Raw genomic sequence first — 19,126 nt, 5'->3', positions numbered from 1 at the left:
CTGCCTTGGGGCTCTTGGTTGAGTAAAGGCTAGAGATGGTGTCTCAATAAAAATACTCATCTTGGGCAGATGTTAAATGCATCCGGCTAATGTCTTGTAGAAGGCCTCCTAGGCAAAGACTTAAAGGCTAAACAGATTATATCTGTTGACCAGCCTCGCACCCCTTCTTCATCTATTAGGCTGGCGCAGATGTATTTTTAATACATTGTTACCAGTTTAGGATGTTGAATGCTGGAACTTCTTGACTCAATGCATGGGTTTTGCTTGTGTCTCTATTTTTATGACTAGGCAACTCATTCTATATCTCCTATTGAGGGTACAGCTCTAAAACTCAGTTTTATGGTTCTGAGGCCGGCTGGTAGTCAGGTTTCCCGAACTCTGTGGTAGCTCTCAGAGAGGTTGGTTCCATCAACAGCTGAAAAATATCAAAGTATTAACAGTGTCCCTGTTTTTACTTTTGGTTTGCATTGCGGAGGGCACATTTGGAACCCTTTGTTACAGCTTAGGGTTCATTAATAGTAATGAGGCAATTGCTTGGGCTATTAAACGGTGTTCTGAGTACTATCTATGCTCTGATTCAAGTTCTTCAACAAATTTAAAAATGAATAAAGTACCAAAAACTATAAAACACAAAAAACCATCATCATCACCAAGTTCTTTAAACCTATCATTCACTAATATTCGTGGTCTTCGAAGTAACTTTTTTTCTGTTGAGTCTTATCTCTTGCAAAGTTCACCAGACCTACTTGCTCTTTGTGAGACTAATTTGAGTTCAGCTGTCTCATCTTGCGATCTTAGTGTTGATGGCTATCTTCCTCTAATTCGTAAAGACCCCAATAGTTTTAAAACCATTACTTTTTCTTATCTTTATCAATGCTTCAAATGTTTCACTTTTTTACTGCATAACACTTTGCGGATGACACCAACTTGCTCCTAACTAATAAATCACTTAAAAACTTAACAAAAATATGAATCACAATCTAGCTGATATTGTTCAATGGCTCTGTTCTATTAAATTATATCTTAACTCTAAAAAAATAGAAATTATTATATTTAAATCTGTTCAAACAAAAATTAGTAAGCAGTTAAATTTTAGATTATATTTCTTTTACCTCAATGTCAAGAAATTAACATTTTTAGCCTTGATTTTTAGCCTTTAAGTGGGCAAAAAATAAATACAGTTAACTCCATTAAATATCTTGGAATCAAAATAGACTCTAATTTATCTTATGCATTGCATCTTCAAGACTTAGCATTGAAATTAAGCAGGTCAAACGGCATGTTACCTAAAATCCATCATTATGTTAATCATGAAACTTTGCTTGATATATATAATGCTATTTTTTTACTCTCATCTTAGATATGCTTGTCAAGTTTGGGGACAATATAAGCAGCTTGTAAGACTAACTCATCTCCAAAATAAAGCTCTAAAGTTAATTTATTTGCAACATACTACTTCAAACTGTAACTTTAAACTCTATTTTTTATCTAAAGCCCTTAAATTGTGTGACTTTATTCAGCTATCAAATTGCCTATTTGTTTGGAATCAAAATAGCAATAACCTACCTCTAACATTTATCAATTTTTTTAATTATAGAAGATTTTGTTTGGAAGAAAACCATAATAACCTTTCTCTTACATTTATCAATTTTTTTAATTATAAAATATTATATTTAACTATAATTATATTTATTAACAATAAACTTAATTATACAATTTTTTTTATAGTTATAATTAAAATTAAAAAAATTGTAACTATATTCTACAATCTGTTTGCAACTTTAAGTTATCTGTACCTAAATATCGAACTGTTTATTACGTCTATGAATCCGTACAACATAAAAGTATACAAACATGGAACAATCTCCCTTCCCAACTAAAATCTCTTGAATCATTCTCAAAATTTAAAACTGCTTTCTTTAACTAATTTTCAGAAAAATATTGTTTATAAATCTTATACCTTTCTACAACTTATTATTTATTACTCTAACTCATAACTTCTATTTATCTAATTTTTTTTCTCTCTTTTTTGTTGCATTATAGTACTAATTTTAATATCTTTTCTTAAATTTATTGTTTTATTCTTTTTTAAACTGAAATATTTTCATTAACAATCCCTTCATCACTATTTTTGTTATTATCACTATATTTTTTATCATAACAAATATTATTGATCTTACTGTTATTTATACTGTTATAATTATTTTTATATTACTGTATTTTTCATATTATTATTGTTATTGTTATTATTATTGTTGTTATTATTTCTATTGTCATTAATACTATTATTGTTAATAAAGTATAGTATATACTTTTATAATCTTTACTAAAATTTAATTATTCTTATCACTACTATTATTTTTATTACTCATACTTGTATTATAATTATTATCTTAATTTTATTGTTATTGAATTTGAAAGGTGTTTACTTCATATTAGTACTTATTACTATTTGTTAATACCCTCAATGTAACAACTTTATTCAGTATATATTTGATTTGATTCGATCTTCTAATTTTACTCAAAAATAAGCTTCATACGCTTATTTTGGAGTAAAATTATAAGCATAAGGTAGAGATATAAAAACCCCATTTATTTATAAAGGTTGTTCTTTATGAATAAATGACAACCTTTATCATGACACCAAACCACATTAAAAGATAAAATGTTTTTTTAAAAGTGCTTGTTTGTAGGAGGGATTTTCTGCTCAGGGTCTGTATTCAGTAATAAACATATTAACAAAAAAGCCTCTCTTTTGTTATTAGTTTTGGTACTCAATATACATTTTTTTTATAACTTATTTGTTTATTACAGGATTAGCTCTTGGAGAAAGTTTATCTGTTCGTCCATCAAAAGTTGTTGCAGGGCAAGAAGCTCATAAGACTAATGAGCTTTTACAAGCACTTGGTCAAGTTGCTACTAAAAAAGTGTGCATACATTATTTATAATTATTATTTAATCTAAGTTATTATATATAGTTATATATACAATTAACATTATAAACTATTTTAATTTATAATTATTATATTTATGACGCCTCAATAAGATATCTGTTGACAGAAAATTGATTGGTTTGTATTAAAAATAACTAATCAGATTGAGAAAAAAAGTCTGTTTCATAAATGAATATTTCAAGAATGTTTCATGTGAAAAAAGGCATGACAGTAATTTCTTATTTATTTGTGTTTGTTAATCAAATTTTACAACAAATTTATTTTCATTTCCTAAAGATTGATACCTCTGATGCTGTTCGTAAAGTATTGAGTGGAGAAAAATCAGTTTCCAAGTAAATGAATTTATTTTAAGTAACATTAAATTAAGTTAAATTAAATAATTTTTCTAATTATTTTTGTTTGAATTTTTAAAATTTATTGTGTAAAGAAAGTCAAGTAAAGATAAAAAAGAGAACGAAGCTGTTAATGATGATGCGAATCCTAAAGATAAGATAAAACCTGGTGAAGATAAAAATGAGACTGAAAAAAATGAAAAAAAGGTTGAATCAAGTAGTAAAGAACAAGGTAATAATAAAGAACCAGAGTCAGAAAGAAAAAGAAAAAAAGAAAGCAGTCACTCAAGAGATGTATGTTATTTTAAGATGTTATTTTAGTTCTATATTTTTTGTTTGTTATATTATTTATTTTTTTTAGCATCGCAAAACATCTTTTCTGGATGCTTGACATTGCTTAATGTTTCTAGGTTAAAAATGTGACTTTCATCTATAACGAATAAATAATCTTTTTAATTCTTTACTTTAGTTAGTATCATAGTCATCAAAATATGATTGTTTCCATAGAAATTGTTTCCATAGAGGTTATTCTAAATAATTAATCTTATCAACTCTTTACTTTAGTTAGTATCAATTTAGTTATAGCCATCAAAGTAATAGCTCAAATTAATTTAAATTAACTCAAATTAGGCTAACAACCTTTGAACCTTACTTCAGTAGACATAGTGTGCAGTTAAATCACTCATTACTTTGCAAATTGTCATTTTTCATACTCTCGTGTATCAAATATGGGTCATCCATTTCTGTGGCCTTTTTTTTTCAAACCACATTTTTCTTGAGGGTAATAACCTACAAGTTCCAATGTACTGCTTCCTAATTGGGCTAATTGTAGATTTAATTACTTTAAATAATATGGGTATTTCTTACCAAAATTTACTTTAAAATAAATATTAGTAGTAAATATTAATAAGAAATAAACATACTATGGTATGTTTATTTCTTATTAATATTTACTTTGCATATTGCTGATTTTTCTTATTAAGATTTACTTAGCTTAATGCAGGTTTTTCATATTAAGATACCAAAAAGTTTATGCATAGTTAGTGCTGTAAAATTTATTCTTAGTGTCTATCATTGTTTTACTTTTTTGAGATATGTATTTTTATTTGTAGCGAAAAATCTAATTTTTTTCAATATCTCTCTTTCATGTAGCCATATCATTACATCATTAGTAAAGAGCACAACATCATAAACTCATATGTTGAGCAAAATTGATAATTTTTTATTTTTCTAGTTAGTTAATATGTGGCCATTACAGATCTGTTGTTAAAAAAAAAAATTTATGTTGTGTGGTTTGATTTATAAAGAACTAAAAAGGGAGCCCATAAAACTTTTTTTTGCCTGAAGAAAAACTTATTAAAATTAAAATTTTTGTTTTCTTTTTGTTTTTTGGTAATTGTGTTACAAATTTTTTTTTTTTAATTTTCGTTCATTTAGTTTTATAAGGATTGTCTCATCATTAAAAAAAAAATTTTTTTATACATTTTCAGAAGAAATACATGAAAAAGTAATTTTTGGTCCAGTTACTAATAGCCTTGTGGCTATTAGTGACCGCTAGAAATTTACCAAAAATTCTAAAAAAGCTTTAAAATGAGGGCAATTGTGCCAGCAAAATAGTTATGAAGTGCTTTTCTTTAAAAATGTTCTTAAGTTTCATTATGAGCTCAAGCCTATAGAAATGTATTGGGCTCAACTCAAAAACTATTTTAGAAAGATTAATGATCAAAGCTATAATGGAGTGTTAATGGAACAAAGACTGCTCGAGTCAAAAAAAAAAAAAATGAAAAAAGTCAGCGATAAACTTTGGTAAAATCGTACTTAATTATAAAGCATGATTTATAATTGATTATAGAGATGAGTTATGAACATATAATAAAAAAATATTTTAAATCTAGAGATAAAATAAAATCACATAGAAAAACTACTTTAGATTTAAAAGTAATTTAATTAATTTAAAAGTAATTTAATTAATTTTAAGTAATTTAATTAATTAAATTAATTAATTAATTTAAAAAATTAATCAACTTGTTTCTCTGCGCAGCGGCCTTGTTCCTCAAGGTTTGTGTTTCGGAGTTATAGAGTTGAGAGAGGGTTATAACCACTATTAAGTCTCAGGAGGTGTGTGAATAACAAAAAAAAAAAAAAAAAAAAAATTCAAATCAAAGCCTTAAAATATTAACTATAATTTTTTATTAAAATAGTGCTCCTCAACTATTTTACTGGCACAATTCGCCTTATTTTAAAGTTATTTTTGAATTTTTTGGAAATTTTTAGTAGTCACTGATAGCTACAAGGCAAACTATATCCAAAAATTACTTTTTAGTGTATTTCTTCAAAAAATGTATAAAAAATAAACCTTTTTTTTGGTAAGGCAATTCTAATAGAACTAAGAGAAAACCAAAAGAAAAAAAAATCAATTTCAAAAAATCATAGTTATTTTTTTTTTAATGCAAAAACCACTTTGTAACTTTTTTGCTGGCTGCATTTCCAACATTTTAGGCTTATTTTGGAATTTTTCTTAAATTTTTACCTATCCCTGATAGACACGAAGTGAGTCACTGTCCCAAAATTACTTTTCCTTATATTTTTTCAAAAAGTATTAGAAAAAGTAAAAAGTACCTACAAATCTGTAACAACAATGTTTTAAAAAGCTAGAAAAACAAAAGATTATCAATTTTACTTAGCATATAAGTTTATGCACTTAAATTTGGAAAGATTAGATTGATAACTTATTCAATGTTTGCTTTTTTTTTAACTAAATTTTTTTTTATATATATAGCTTTATTATTATTTTGTTATTTTTTTTTTACAGCAAGAGGATAAAGAAAGAAAAAGCTCAAAAGCTAGAGAGGCAGATGGTAAAGAGATAAAGAAAGAGGGAAACTCTAAAGACAGCGAGTACTCAAAATCGGGTTCAGAACTTTTAGTTGAACAAGAAAACGCTTCAAAAGTAAAGGAAAAAACTGCCAGGGAAAAACAAGGAAGTTCAAAGGACAGAAAAGATGGCAGTCACACAGAGAGAGAAAAGAGAGAACATCAGCGTAGCTCTAGTGAAAAAAGAAGAGAGAATGAACAACTAGAAGCTGAGCCTGATACTAAAGAGAAAGGAGGTTCATCTAGAGATAGAGAGAAAAGAAAAGAAAAGATAGATGCAGAATCTGCCTCTAAAGAGAAAGAAAGTTCATCAAGAGATAGGGAGAAAAGAAAAGACAAAGAAGGAAGATCAAAGGAGAGAGATAAAATAAAAAATGTTGATGAAACAAAGGATAATAAACAAAAAGAAGGAGTAGCAAATAATGAACAAAAGACAAAGCAACACGAAGATGATTCTGAAAAAGTAAAAAATATTGATGAGGTTGATGGAAAAAAAACAAAAAGAGATAGAAGGAAAAAAGAAATAGAAGAAAATGTTGATAATGTATGGTCATTTTCTTTTGATCTATAATTTCTGTTTATATTAGTCAGATAGTTCATTGTTTTTATTTTTATCTAGGAGGCGAATAAAAGTAAAGAAAACATTGTAGGTATTTTTTATTATTCATTTTATTTTTATTAAAGTTAGGGAAATAATTTTTTTAATGGCTGTATTTATTAATTTTATGAAAAAAAATTTTAATCATAAAAATGGTTAATAAATGATCCCTTTATCATTTTCTGTAAAATTATTTGATATAAAAAAATTTCTACATTTGGTTAACTAATCTCCAAGCAGATTATTCAGGTCTAATTTTAGATTTTTTATTTAGCAGTAAAAAATAAATATATGTAACTTTAAAATTTACTTCACATTATAAGTGTATATTTAAAAATTAACATTATATATATATATATATATATATATTTATATATATATATATATATGTTTCAATGTCATATCTTGTTGTACGTGAATATATATACATATATTTTTGAATATAAAGCATAAAAAACAGCTGCGTACAAACTAAATTTATTCTTCGTAATATTTCGATCTGCTTTTGCACAGATCGTCATCAGACGTAAAATATAATACAAAAAAATCGTTACAAATATTATCTTTAACTATTGCTAATTTGTTTTATTTATAAAAAGTTTCTATTTTTCAGACAGTATTTTTTATCCTCTTTCAGAATCTGGTTTTAAAAAAGTATCTGGAATGGAACATTTTGAATAGTATTAATTCCAGTAAAATGACTTTTGTGGGGCATATTGAGACAAGAAGTTATTTATATAATTGACTATATTACTACCATTTCGTGATGCTGTTTACAGTTCGATGATTTTATTTTCAATCTAAAATATCATTTTTTTATTTAGAAAAGCAATATTAGTAATAAATTTAAGGAAATTGTTATTTTTATAAATTATCTTTGATTATTAATAGTGTTTAATGTAAACAATGATGGTAAGAAGTTATGTAAGAAAGATCAATCATTCAAAATAGCAAAATGAATTGAAATGCAGTTTTAGCTGTAAGTAATAAGGAACTTAGAATTAGAAAAGTTGCTGGTACATATTTAAATTTGTTCTACATCGGCATATTGCTAATAAGCTAGCTCATCAAAAATGTTGCTAAATAGTTTCAGGATTTTGTGTGATTTCATGTGATTTTTTGTGTGATTTATGTGATCCATATTATTTTTTGTTTGATTTTAAATTAAGTAGTAGTTACCAATATATTACTATATAGGTTAGGGTAGAGCGGAGGCATTTTATAATGGAACACAAAAAGCTTTTTTTATTTTAGTTTTTTATTTCATTTTTTGTAAAGTGTGGGTGTATGGGCGTGTAGTTTATATAGGTATGTTACTTTTTTGAAAGTTGAATGAACATGTTCAAATAATAGATAGCCTTTATTTTTTATCATTTTTAAAGCTTTACAATTAATGAATAACTGTTACTTTTTAACTGTCTCGCCTTGCCCCACCCACTTACAAAATGTAAAGATTTTGCTAGTCTAGAATTTTGTTATTTTCGTTGTCATAGCTTATTTTTAGAAACTTTTTTTTTGTTTTTTCATTTTCTTATATGAATAAATTTTAGGATATTTGTAAAAAACAGTGTTGACTATGATTAGTTTATCTGCAACTAGCATTTGTTTCTTAAGTGTCCCTGTATGGCCCGCTCTAAATGTTTTTATTAAACTTGTTCAATATTAAACCATTGCATAGAAAAAATGCTATATTTTATTTTGAAATAAATTGAATAAAATTGATGTTTTCAGGGTTGATGTTATACTAAACAATTGTTGTGAGTTGAACTTAGTATTCTTTTATAAATGCTATATGTTAGTAAACCAGTAAAAATAACTTTGTTTAAGAGTTTTTCCATTTGGACGCAAACTCAACTTTTATATCCAGAGTTACAAATAACCAGAGTTATAATGTCAAAAACATGCAATTTTACAATATCTGTAATGCCTCACTCATTTGAGATGTCAAACACATCTCTTGCTTGCTTTTTACTTGTTATATTTATGTTAACTGGATTTCCCAGAATCCTGCTATTTTCAAAGTCTAGCATGCTAGGCACCAGAACAACTAGTTTTCTTCTTTTTTCTGTTTTGAAATATAAAACCATATTTATTATTTCAATTTAGAGTTGTATATTTTAATATAAATTTAATCCTATTTGATTCTGTAGATAAATTACTAGGTTTTTTACATGCTCTTTTAGTTGAAAAGTTGCTTTTTCTAGTGGAACTTTTCTTTCTTTAGGAATCACTTATATAAATGCTATTCTTTACAAACTAGTATCTCTCATGTTTGATATAAGTTTGCTTTTGAATGGATTTCTGGGTAGATTATGGGAGACCACTAATTAGATAAATATTAAATCACTATATAATAGATATTCAGTTAATCAGACTCACATTTGCAATTTAGAATTAAACTTTGAGCATCAACCTGTTTTCTCTTGCAACAACCAAGTTTAAAAAGTTTAATGATGTTCATGTTTCAGAGTTTGGTGTTAAAAAAAGAGAATGTTAACAAAATGATAAATAGCCTCCCGGCTGTATTGCTGAAGCTCTGTACTCTGGAGCCTTTAGGAGGTGAAATAGATTTTTAAATAACTTGAATTATTTAAATCAAAAGTACTCAGTTTACAACATGCTAATCTACTGTGCTACAGTCCCTGTTGTTTTTGGTTTATAAATAGTAATATACAGTAATTCTAATAATATATTGAAGTACTGTAATACATGTCATGATCTAAAAATTAAGTAACCTAGTATAAAATTTAGATTATAATATATAACCTGTGCAATAACAAGATAAGTTATTTAATAACAACACATGTTTAAAAGTGGTACTATGAATATTAAACACACTAAAAATAATATGGTTAAACAGTAAAATTTTTTGGCGTTATAGCCAATTAGAATTGAGTAGTGAATAATTGGTGATCCCCCATCCTTAGGAATACACTGCAATCACCAATGATGTTTTGAGGAAGCCCGAGAGCTGCATTAACGCCACAAAATAGGGGCGTGTTCTTGCAATATATCTCACCACCTGCACTCATGTCATGCTAGTCATTTTTTTAATTTATTGGGCTACACTACAAAAGTCAATTGTCCTAAATCCCAGCTTTTCAATTTCAACATTCCTAGAGATTTCATTCTCTATCTTTTTACCTTTAATTATGTGTAAATTTCATAGTAAATGTAAATGTAAGTATTTATTTTATAATTAGATTTAGAATGTTTAGTTTTGAAAATTGTTCAAATAAAACCAATATTATTTTTTATAAATCAACTCCACAGTAAGTCTGTAACTATTACATAGTAACTTTGTAACTCCAGTTGCACTTTATTTCTGTGATAAAATTAGAAAAATGACTTTATAATTCAGTTGTAAAGTAACTTAGTGACTCAATTACACAATGAGTTGGTAACATTGTCACTCAGATGTATGGTAACTGTAAATAAGTCTCTGGTTTCTCAGGAAATGAAATAAATAATATAATTGAAATATGTAAAAACCAATTAATAATACTTTTAAAAAATACCATATAGTCAAAAGATGAAAATGCTCGAGCTATGCAAAGACCAGCCTCAGCTAAAGGACCAAGAGTAAAACAAAACCAACAAGATTCAGGTGAAGGTACCTATAAAAGTATTATATTTTTAACAACTTAACTGCATTAACCAATTTCTGATTAGTAGATGAAAAAAATTTATTTCATTTTTAGATGAAGATACATCAAATCCAGGTATTTCAAGTTTTTGGTGTATTTTTTTTCTTTTTCTTTTTTTTTTTTATGTTGCATTTACAAAAAAAAATAATTTATGAGGTATAGAATGTACCAAAATGAACTCCAGTTTTTAAACATAGTAGAAGGAATAAATCAGGGTTATAAGAGTCCTGGAATATATTGTTTTTGAACTTGCAGTTCCTGGCTTCCATTTTACATAATATCTTTAAGTTCAAAAATGATAGAACTGGAGCACTTAAAATCCTTAAGTTTTTCTTTGTATAATATTGAAGCTCCTTAACATTTTAAGTTCATGTAAAAATAATAAATATTTAGCTATAAATCTTAGAATGCTTTCTTCCATTTCCTTCTATTTAGCAGCCTAAAAGTATTTATATGACCAATTGATTTTTATAGCATTGCCAGCTGAAAAAAATACTGAGAGTGTGCAAAAGCCTGTGTATGTTTCATATATATATATTTTTTTTTATCTCACTATTTTACTTTAATTTATTTTATTTACTTTTTAATCGTTCTAAATCTTGAATTTCATTTAAAAATTACTTTGAATTTTAGTCAAAAATTAGTGCGTCCTAGCAGTGCGAGACCTGCACCACCAAAAGTTAAAAAAGTTGAAGTTGTTGAAGAACAACATGCAAGGTATAATTTGAACAGAATATGCATATACAACAACTTATACAAAAGATAATTGTGTTGGTGTAAATGTTCTACTAAAAGATAATTGTGTTAGTGTAAATGTTCTACTAAGAACATAGAAAATAATTGAATATGAGAGTAAAATAATAATATTGCTCAAAATGGTATGCCAGTGTTAAAATTGCGCTGGATGCATCAATAACTTTTTGAATGTAAATTTATAATATAAAAAATTTCATACTTTTATATTCTTATTTTAAGAAAGAATGTTTTGGGTTATTTAACCAAGATTTTTTATCTGCTATTTTAAATTTTAAATGATGGTTAGCCCATGACCAGTATATTTACTCTTATATCTTCTTCATAACCAAAAAGTTATAAATAAAGTATTCACCAAGTTTAAAAGCACTAAAAAGTATAAATAAAGAATTCACCAAGTTTGAACTCTTTGCACAGTTATTTAAAAAAAGATTTCTAGACACATTTTAAATCTTAAGTGAGCTGGAAATATATCCCAGTTTTATTAAAAGGTTCTCAGCCAATTTGTCTTATGAAAACAATTTTAAGTAATCAAAGAAAAATTTTCCTTTTTAATCCCAGGAAGATCTCTGATTCTCCTTATAATTTTTTTTTTTTGTCAATTAATATTTTTGTTTTTGAATAGTATTCCGTTTTTAAAACAACTTTACTTTAGTGTTTGATCCCATTCAAGCAATTCATCTACTTTGCTTTTATGGTTGATGCAATTTAAGAACTAATTGCAACTCATCTACTTTGCCTTTGTGTTTGATCCCATTTAAGATTTAATTTCAAATTTTCTACTAATAAACTGCTAAACATAATGTAGTTAAAATTTATCTTAATTCAGTTTGTTTTTGTTTTTTTTTACAATTTTAACATTTATTAACATAATGACGACATTTACAGTTTGTTAACATAATAACAACATTCTATCCAGGCTACACTGTCTAGTTAGGGTTTATACCACTTTAGTCAACTATAATATGTGATTCTTGTTTAAAGCCAGGCAAATTATATTGATAAAAAACTTGTATATTTTTTTTGACTACTATTCATTGAGATTCAGTAATGAAGTTTGTCACAAATACAAAGTTTTAAATCTAAGCTTCAAAATGATCTGGCTAATTTTTCATGAAGATTCAGTAAATTTATGCATTCTATTTTCTAAAAAAAAATCAAAGTGCACAATAAAACTTAAACCATAGTTACAATGCTGATAATAACAATGCTATAAAATTATTCTAAATAATACACGTAGTTTAATTTATACTCCATTTTTATTGTCTTAAAATAGATTGCTGAAGAAAAAAAAATTTCAAATTCAGTTCTTTCAGTGCAGTAGAGCTTATTCAAGGGTTGATGCAATAGCACTCAAGTCTTTTCCAGTGCTTTTGAACCAAGTCTTTTCAAGTGCTTTTGAAACGAAATTAACTTTAAGTTTTATTTTTTAAAAGTTTAAAAGTACTTTCATCTCTATCATTGTCTCAAATAGCTAAAGACTTTACTGCATCTTTATATTTCTCTGTAACTTTTCCTTTCTCTTACACTGGACACACTAAGTACAATTTCATTTTTGGTTCTATTTATTTTGGTTTTTATGTATTCTGCAAATTTTATGATTGCTTAATTTTTTTGAGCACTTTCTAGAAAAATTTATTTTCTAGTTTTAATATCTTTTGTAATTTGAAGCCATTTTTTTACAATTTATTGGCTTCAAATGTTTCCTATCATTCTTTAAAGTTTTACTTATACAATTTCTTTTTCCAAATTAAATAATATATATTTTTTTAAATAACATCTATTTATAATATATATTTATATAATTATTTATTTATATTATATATATATATATATATATTTTTTTTTTAAATAACATCTATTTATTTTATATATTTATTATATATATATATATATATATATATATATATATATATATATATATATATATATTAAATAATATCTTCTTTTTTTTAATATCATCGTGCTTTTAAAATGGTATCTATCTTGCTTTTTTTGAAAACTGGTTGTTTTTTTTGTTTTGTTTTTAAAAAAAACACTCATTATTCCTTAATTTATATGACTTAATTTCAAAACAGTGAAAGAACTATTATTGTTATCATCTTTAAAAAAATGCAAATATATATTAAAAGCAGATATAAAAAAGTACAAAAAAAAATATTATGGTACAAAACATAAATATGTTACATATATATGTTATAATGCTCCCCACAACATGTATACAAATAAAAAATTTTTTGGATCACTAGTGCCAAATATAGGAGAAATTTTTGTGTTTTTTTTTTATTTTTTGAAATTGTATATCAATGGACCTAGAAAATTCATTATTTTATTTTCTAAAGTAACTTGCATGATTTATGCCCCATCCTAAAATAATGTGTATAATCACATATATAAAAATTTATGTATATATATATATATATATATATATATATATATATATATATATATATATATATATATATATATATATATATATATACACACACACACACAATATATGAGATCTAGCATGTAATGAAAGGTAATGGTGCATGATTTAAAGAAACAATCAATATTTAGTTACCCTCAAACCAAAGTTCACCTATTTTTTATACAGCAAACTGGGTGTATGTAGATATATAATAATGTTGCATGTATGTATTATTTACATAGGGTAAATACTAAACCTTTGGCACCAGTTATCATGGATAATAAAAATGATGATGAAGATGAAGGATTTATTGTAGAGGAAGATCCAGCTCTTGGGAATATTTTGGATATGGTTAGAGTATTATTATTTATTATTTAATTAATTACAGTGAAAAATTTTTTAAATATAGTTTATATTTTTTAGAATCAATCAGAAAACAATTCTGATTTAGTTACTACACAGGAACATGGTATGTATGCTAATTATAGTGGTTAGTCTCATATGATAAGGTGTTTTGCAATTAGTTTTGAGTATATTTTGAGTATAATTGAAACCAAATTGCTTTGTTTTTAGTTTTGATATAAAACTTAAAAAAATTAATTTAACTATGATTTACTTTGCGTTATAAATTTACTGTTTTGTTTGTTTTGAAGTGTGTGAACATAATGACATGTTTAGGACACAGTTTAAAAACATGTTTTTAAACTGTGTCCTAAACATGTCATTATGTTCAATTTTTCTATTTGTAATATATCAATGAGTTAGAAAGTGAGTTAGAGAGTTAGAGTTGAATTGAAGTATACTACCTTATCAAACATCTGCAGTTCATCAACATGATTATCTTACTCCTAAAGTGTTATTCTTTCATGATAAAAAAATAGTGAGCGAGACAAGTTATAAAATATTTTATTGTTCAAAGAATACTAGATTTATGAAGTAAGATTTTTTTGAGAAGTAAGAAATGTATTTGAATTGTAAATAGTGCAGTTAATGCAAATTAATAAATCGCCTAGTACTATCTTTTTTTATAAAAAGAAGAAGTTCTTCAGTCTCTTTTCTTAAATGAAGACTGTTGGAACTTTAATAAAGTGTGGTCCCTGGTAGTAACTCATGAAAGTATAAAATTATCCTTTTTCCATTTGCAAAAAGAAAAAGATTTGTGTTGGACCTAACTTGTTGTTTTAAACATTTAAATGAAGAATAGGAATATTTTTTTTTTAAAAAAGTGAGTTTACCAAAGTATTTTATTAGATATAAGTAAGGTATAAGCTAGTTTGCTGATTTCTTGAAAAGGAGTCAGCTTTTAGAAAGTCCTTGTACAAAATTCATGATGTTTAAATTAGTTTTATATTACATGCTATTGTTTTTATTATATTATATATTTTTTTATAATAATACTTTTTTAAATATTCTGTTTAGATAACTTAAGTATACTTGATAAACACATAACTATTTAAACAAAATATTTAAGAATTCGGACATTTTTTAAGCTATTATTTTATGCAAGTTAATGGTTTATTTATTTGTTTATTTTGTTGCAGGAAGTCTTGTTCGAAAAATGTTGGAAAGTAAAAAACAAGCCGATAATCAAAACAACACTGTAATTATTATTTTGTTCTTTAAAGAAAAATTTGATTAATATTAAATTTCCATTTTTATCATTGAAAATATATTTGTTTTAGTTATAATTTTGTTATTCATATAATCATTTTTATGTTATTCATTTAATCATTTTTATGTTATTCATATAATCATTGAGAATCATAGTAATTGTAAACAATTACTATGATTCTCAATAATCAAAGAAATTATTATCCCAATCTTAATACTGTTAGGAAAAACATGTTGTTTTTGATGGTGCTCGCAAAAAGGAAAGAGAAATTGCTGAAAAAGAGGTTTCTACAAAATGTTGTGTTTTTGGTTGCTTAGATTTTGTATTGTATATATAAAATAACTATTTAATGCTAATGTTTTTTATTTTCTCAAAAACTCTTTCTAGATTGATGGACTACGCACAAGTATTCAACAGTTAGTTAGAAGTGCTCATCCTCTTGGAAAAATAATGGACTACATACAGGTTTCATTTTTAAAATTTTACATTGGAACAATTTTTTGGTGATTTTATTTATAACATTGTTAGTGATAAATCAAAATAGAACAGATAAACAATCTATACTTTAATTTTCTATAAGTTCAACATTTAGCCAAAGGTAAATCAATATTTGACTTAGTGGTGTCTATGGTTTTTTGGCCAGTTTTATACAACTACAACAATCTGGCTGAAATTTGTAAATATAATTTAACTATCAAATATTTGTGTTCAACATGCATTTAAAGTTGTGCAGGATTTACTTTTATATTGTAAAAATATTGGAGAACTTAGTATTGAATTTCTTTTGACAAGTGAGCATTAAAATTCAATGTTTTTATTTTTCATGCAAAATATCATGTTGTACATAAAATTTGTAAAGAGAGGGTGAGACTTTTTTTAAAAGTTAATCCTTGCTACCGGTATACTTGAGGTTTTTGCATAAAAACTCTGAAAAAAATTACATGGGGAGGGGGGGGGGTAGTGTTTTAAAATAGTCACTTAATGTTTATAGTTTAGTAAAGTTTACTCAGAGTTTAGAGTTTTTTATATGTTTTTAATGTAAAAATTTAGACAAGTGTAATTTCTATTCATTATTATTATTATTAACAAATGTAATTACTATTCATTATTATTTAAACTAAAAAAAAATTTCCTACCATGTTTGCAATTTTTAGGAAGACATTGATAGCATGCAAAAAGAATTGATAATGTGGAGACAGGAAAATCAAAAACATGAACTCTCTCTTAAAGCTGAACAAAGGTGAATGTTCTTCATAAATACTGAAATATTTTTTTCTCTACAATTTCATTTTAATTAATAATTTGATATAAGTCCCAAAATTAGGTTACAATGTACATAAAGGAAAATACTGTTTTGATATACTGTTTATTTAAATAAAAAGTTATTTAAATTGAAAAAAATGCTTTTTATAATAAAGGAAAAAAAAACTAGAGTGCAAATTTTAATTTCTTTGTTAATTTTTCTGGTTTTGCAAAAAATAAAAAGGAAGAAAAAGTTTTGGTCATTTAAAAGTTGTACACTAATTATTGTACCTTTTGCTCAGTCCATTCAAAGTCTAAAAGACACAAAGATTCAAGTTCATTTTTATAAGTTTAATTCTTTTTAATGCTTACACAGTGATAAATATTGAGATTATTTGAGTCTAATACAATTAGTTTCTGTCAGTTTAATCTTAATTAGTTGTCATCTTAACAAACTGTTGTAGTAGTATAAATGGTCATTTGATTTCCTTTATCTGTACCATTAGGTACTAAAAGAATGTTACAAAACTTTTATTGCTTGTTTTAAATAAACTTCATAAATACTAATGGGGACTTGAAGCTGTCGGTAGAAGACTCTAAGTTTTTTAATTTTTTAGCAAAAACATATTAGGAATATTTCCGAAACATTCACACATTGTTAAACTTTTATAATATATCAATTAAAAGCATTTCTGTTATAAAGTAGTGTTCCAGAGCTAATCTTTAATGAAGTAGTAATTCAGAGCTAACCTTTCAAAACATTTTTAGTTCAGTATCTTTTATTCTTTCAAGGTATCAACAATTTTCATAGTATTTTCATTTTAAGTATAAAACATGAAGTTTTATACCTAAAGAAAGGGTATTAGAACCCATTAATTACATATGCAAGCAGTGGCAAACCCAATAGTTATATATGCAAGCAGTGGTAAACCCATTAATCATAAATGCAAGCAGTGGTAAACCCATTAATTATATATGCAAGCAGTGGCAAATTCATTATTTATATATGCAAGCAGTAATAAATTCAGAGTTTAGTTGGCTATACTGTTTTTTAATTTTCACTTATGTTCGTATTCCTTTAGTTTTATCAAAGCTAAGGAGAGTTGTGAAATTTTTTGCTCTAAAATGGCATCTACTTTTTTGCATTTCTGGGAATAAATCCAATTGAACAAATCAATGGACTTGCTATTATAAAATATTGAATAAAGTTTATTAAAGCAGAAAATTTTTTTTGATAAAGGTAACAAGTAAAAGGTAGCACAGTGAGATTCAGTCAAAAGTTAATGAAAGCTTATTTTTTATTATTTTATTTATTTATTTTTATTACTTAATTTTTATTAAGCTTTAAAATTTTATTAAATAAACAATTTAATTTTTTGAAAACTATTTTTACAGCTACTTTTTAATGAAAGTTACAATAATTGATTAGGTTGACATCTTAAGTATCAATAATTGATTAGGTTGACATCTTAAGTATCAATAATTGATTAGGTTGACATCTATAGTATCAATAATTGATTAGGTTGACATTTTAAGTATCAAGAAAATGCATACAGTGGTACTAATATTTATTATGTTTTGCCATGTGACAACCTTTTTTTTTAAGCAGCCTTAAAAAGTTAGCAATTTTTCTGTTGGGAAGACCTCTTGAGTCTCTCCAAAAATAACATCCTTTTTAGAGGAATACTCTGGTATTTTTCACAAAGATGGCATTGTAGAAAATGCTTAAGTATTTTTTTTTTATTATTGCAAAGATTACTTCTTTTGTGATCCAAGGTTTGCATAAAACAGAAAAATGCAATTTAATTCCTGGTATTTGATCTCTCAATATAGATAGATTGTAATGTTTCATAACATTTATCAATATTTAAATTTCTAAAGCAATTAACCCAGTCAATATTTTTGAAATACATGTTTAATTTTTTGTAATTACCATTTTTTTAAATCTTGTCAAGATGAAGAAAACAAATTTCTAGGAGGGCTTAGTGATTCTACAGTGTGGTTCCAAGTAAGACTTGGTTCTTTTTTGAGAAGTTCGTTCTTTTTTGGTGCAGCTTATGTGGTAGTGGTGTAGTGGTAAAGGCTCGCTTCATAAGTGAGAGGTTCCGAGTTCGATCCCCACCACGTCCCTGGTAGTACCGCGTTCAACTTGTTTCTCCACGCAGAGGCCTTGTTCTTTAAAGTTCGTGTTTCGGAGTTATAGAGTTGAGAGAGAGTTATAACTACTATTAAGTAGCCTCCTCATCTGTAGTGGCCTTCTCGGTCTTGAGGAGGTTAAAAAAAAAAAAAAAAAAAAAAAAAAAAAGCTAAGTTAAGGTTGTCTTTCAAGAGTATATACACATTGCAAAGATTCAGTTAATATAAGATCCAGAGTGCTAGTTGGACCTGAATATAAAGTTCAATTAAAAAGTATTAAAATCGACATGTTGCATTAAATGGTTGGAATCAAAGGTCTCAATAAAGTCTTCAGCTAGCAGGTTTGTGGTGGATGCAGTGTAATTAGACCATGTGGTACTGTCAAGGTTAAAGTCTCCTGTGATTAGAAGACCTGAGTTTAACGAGGTAGCATTTGGATAAAAACAATTAAAATTGTTCAGATGTTTTGTTGTGTTAGTTTTATTGTTAATAATTATTTTTATATTTTTATTGATTCTGTTGTGGACTGATTTATGTTTTAAATCTGTTTTAACATGTCTAGAAT

At 25.9% G+C, this 19,126-nt stretch overlaps 1 protein-coding gene across 2 annotated transcripts in view; it reads left to right on the top strand.

Moving 5' to 3' along the window:
• LOC100213180 (TRAF3-interacting protein 1) overlaps nt 1–19,126 on the top strand; it is a 29,585-nt gene that overhangs the window by 4,679 nt on the left and 5,780 nt on the right. Inside the window, exons 3-17 of one of the 2 annotated variants that reach the window (XM_065808881.1) lie at nt 2,815–2,927; nt 3,231–3,286; nt 3,382–3,580; nt 6,099–6,704; nt 6,780–6,806; nt 10,284–10,365; nt 10,460–10,480; nt 10,880–10,922; nt 11,039–11,122; nt 13,814–13,922; nt 13,995–14,040; nt 15,113–15,171; nt 15,407–15,466; nt 15,571–15,648; nt 16,338–16,423. In XM_065808881.1, the coding sequence (XP_065664953.1) occupies nt 2,815–2,927; nt 3,231–3,286; nt 3,382–3,580; nt 6,099–6,704; nt 6,780–6,806; nt 10,284–10,365; nt 10,460–10,480; nt 10,880–10,922; nt 11,039–11,122; nt 13,814–13,922; nt 13,995–14,040; nt 15,113–15,171; nt 15,407–15,466; nt 15,571–15,648; nt 16,338–16,423 (1,669 nt within the window). Of the gene's footprint in view, nt 1–2,814; nt 2,928–3,230; nt 3,287–3,381; nt 3,581–6,098; nt 6,705–6,779; nt 6,807–10,283; nt 10,372–10,459; nt 10,481–10,879; nt 10,923–11,038; nt 11,123–13,813; nt 13,923–13,994; nt 14,041–15,112; nt 15,172–15,406; nt 15,467–15,570; nt 15,649–16,337; nt 16,424–19,126 lie in introns of both variants that reach the window. The other variant, XM_065808880.1, reaches the window with a different exon arrangement.

The sequence above is a fragment of the Hydra vulgaris genome, chromosome 11 (assembly GCF_038396675.1).
Source record: "Hydra vulgaris chromosome 11, alternate assembly HydraT2T_AEP".
In the NCBI taxonomy this organism is placed as follows: Eukaryota; Metazoa; Cnidaria; class Hydrozoa; order Anthoathecata; family Hydridae; genus Hydra; species Hydra vulgaris.
The sequence above is the reverse complement of the archived record's forward strand: the minus strand, read 5'-3'. Positions and strand labels throughout refer to the sequence as shown.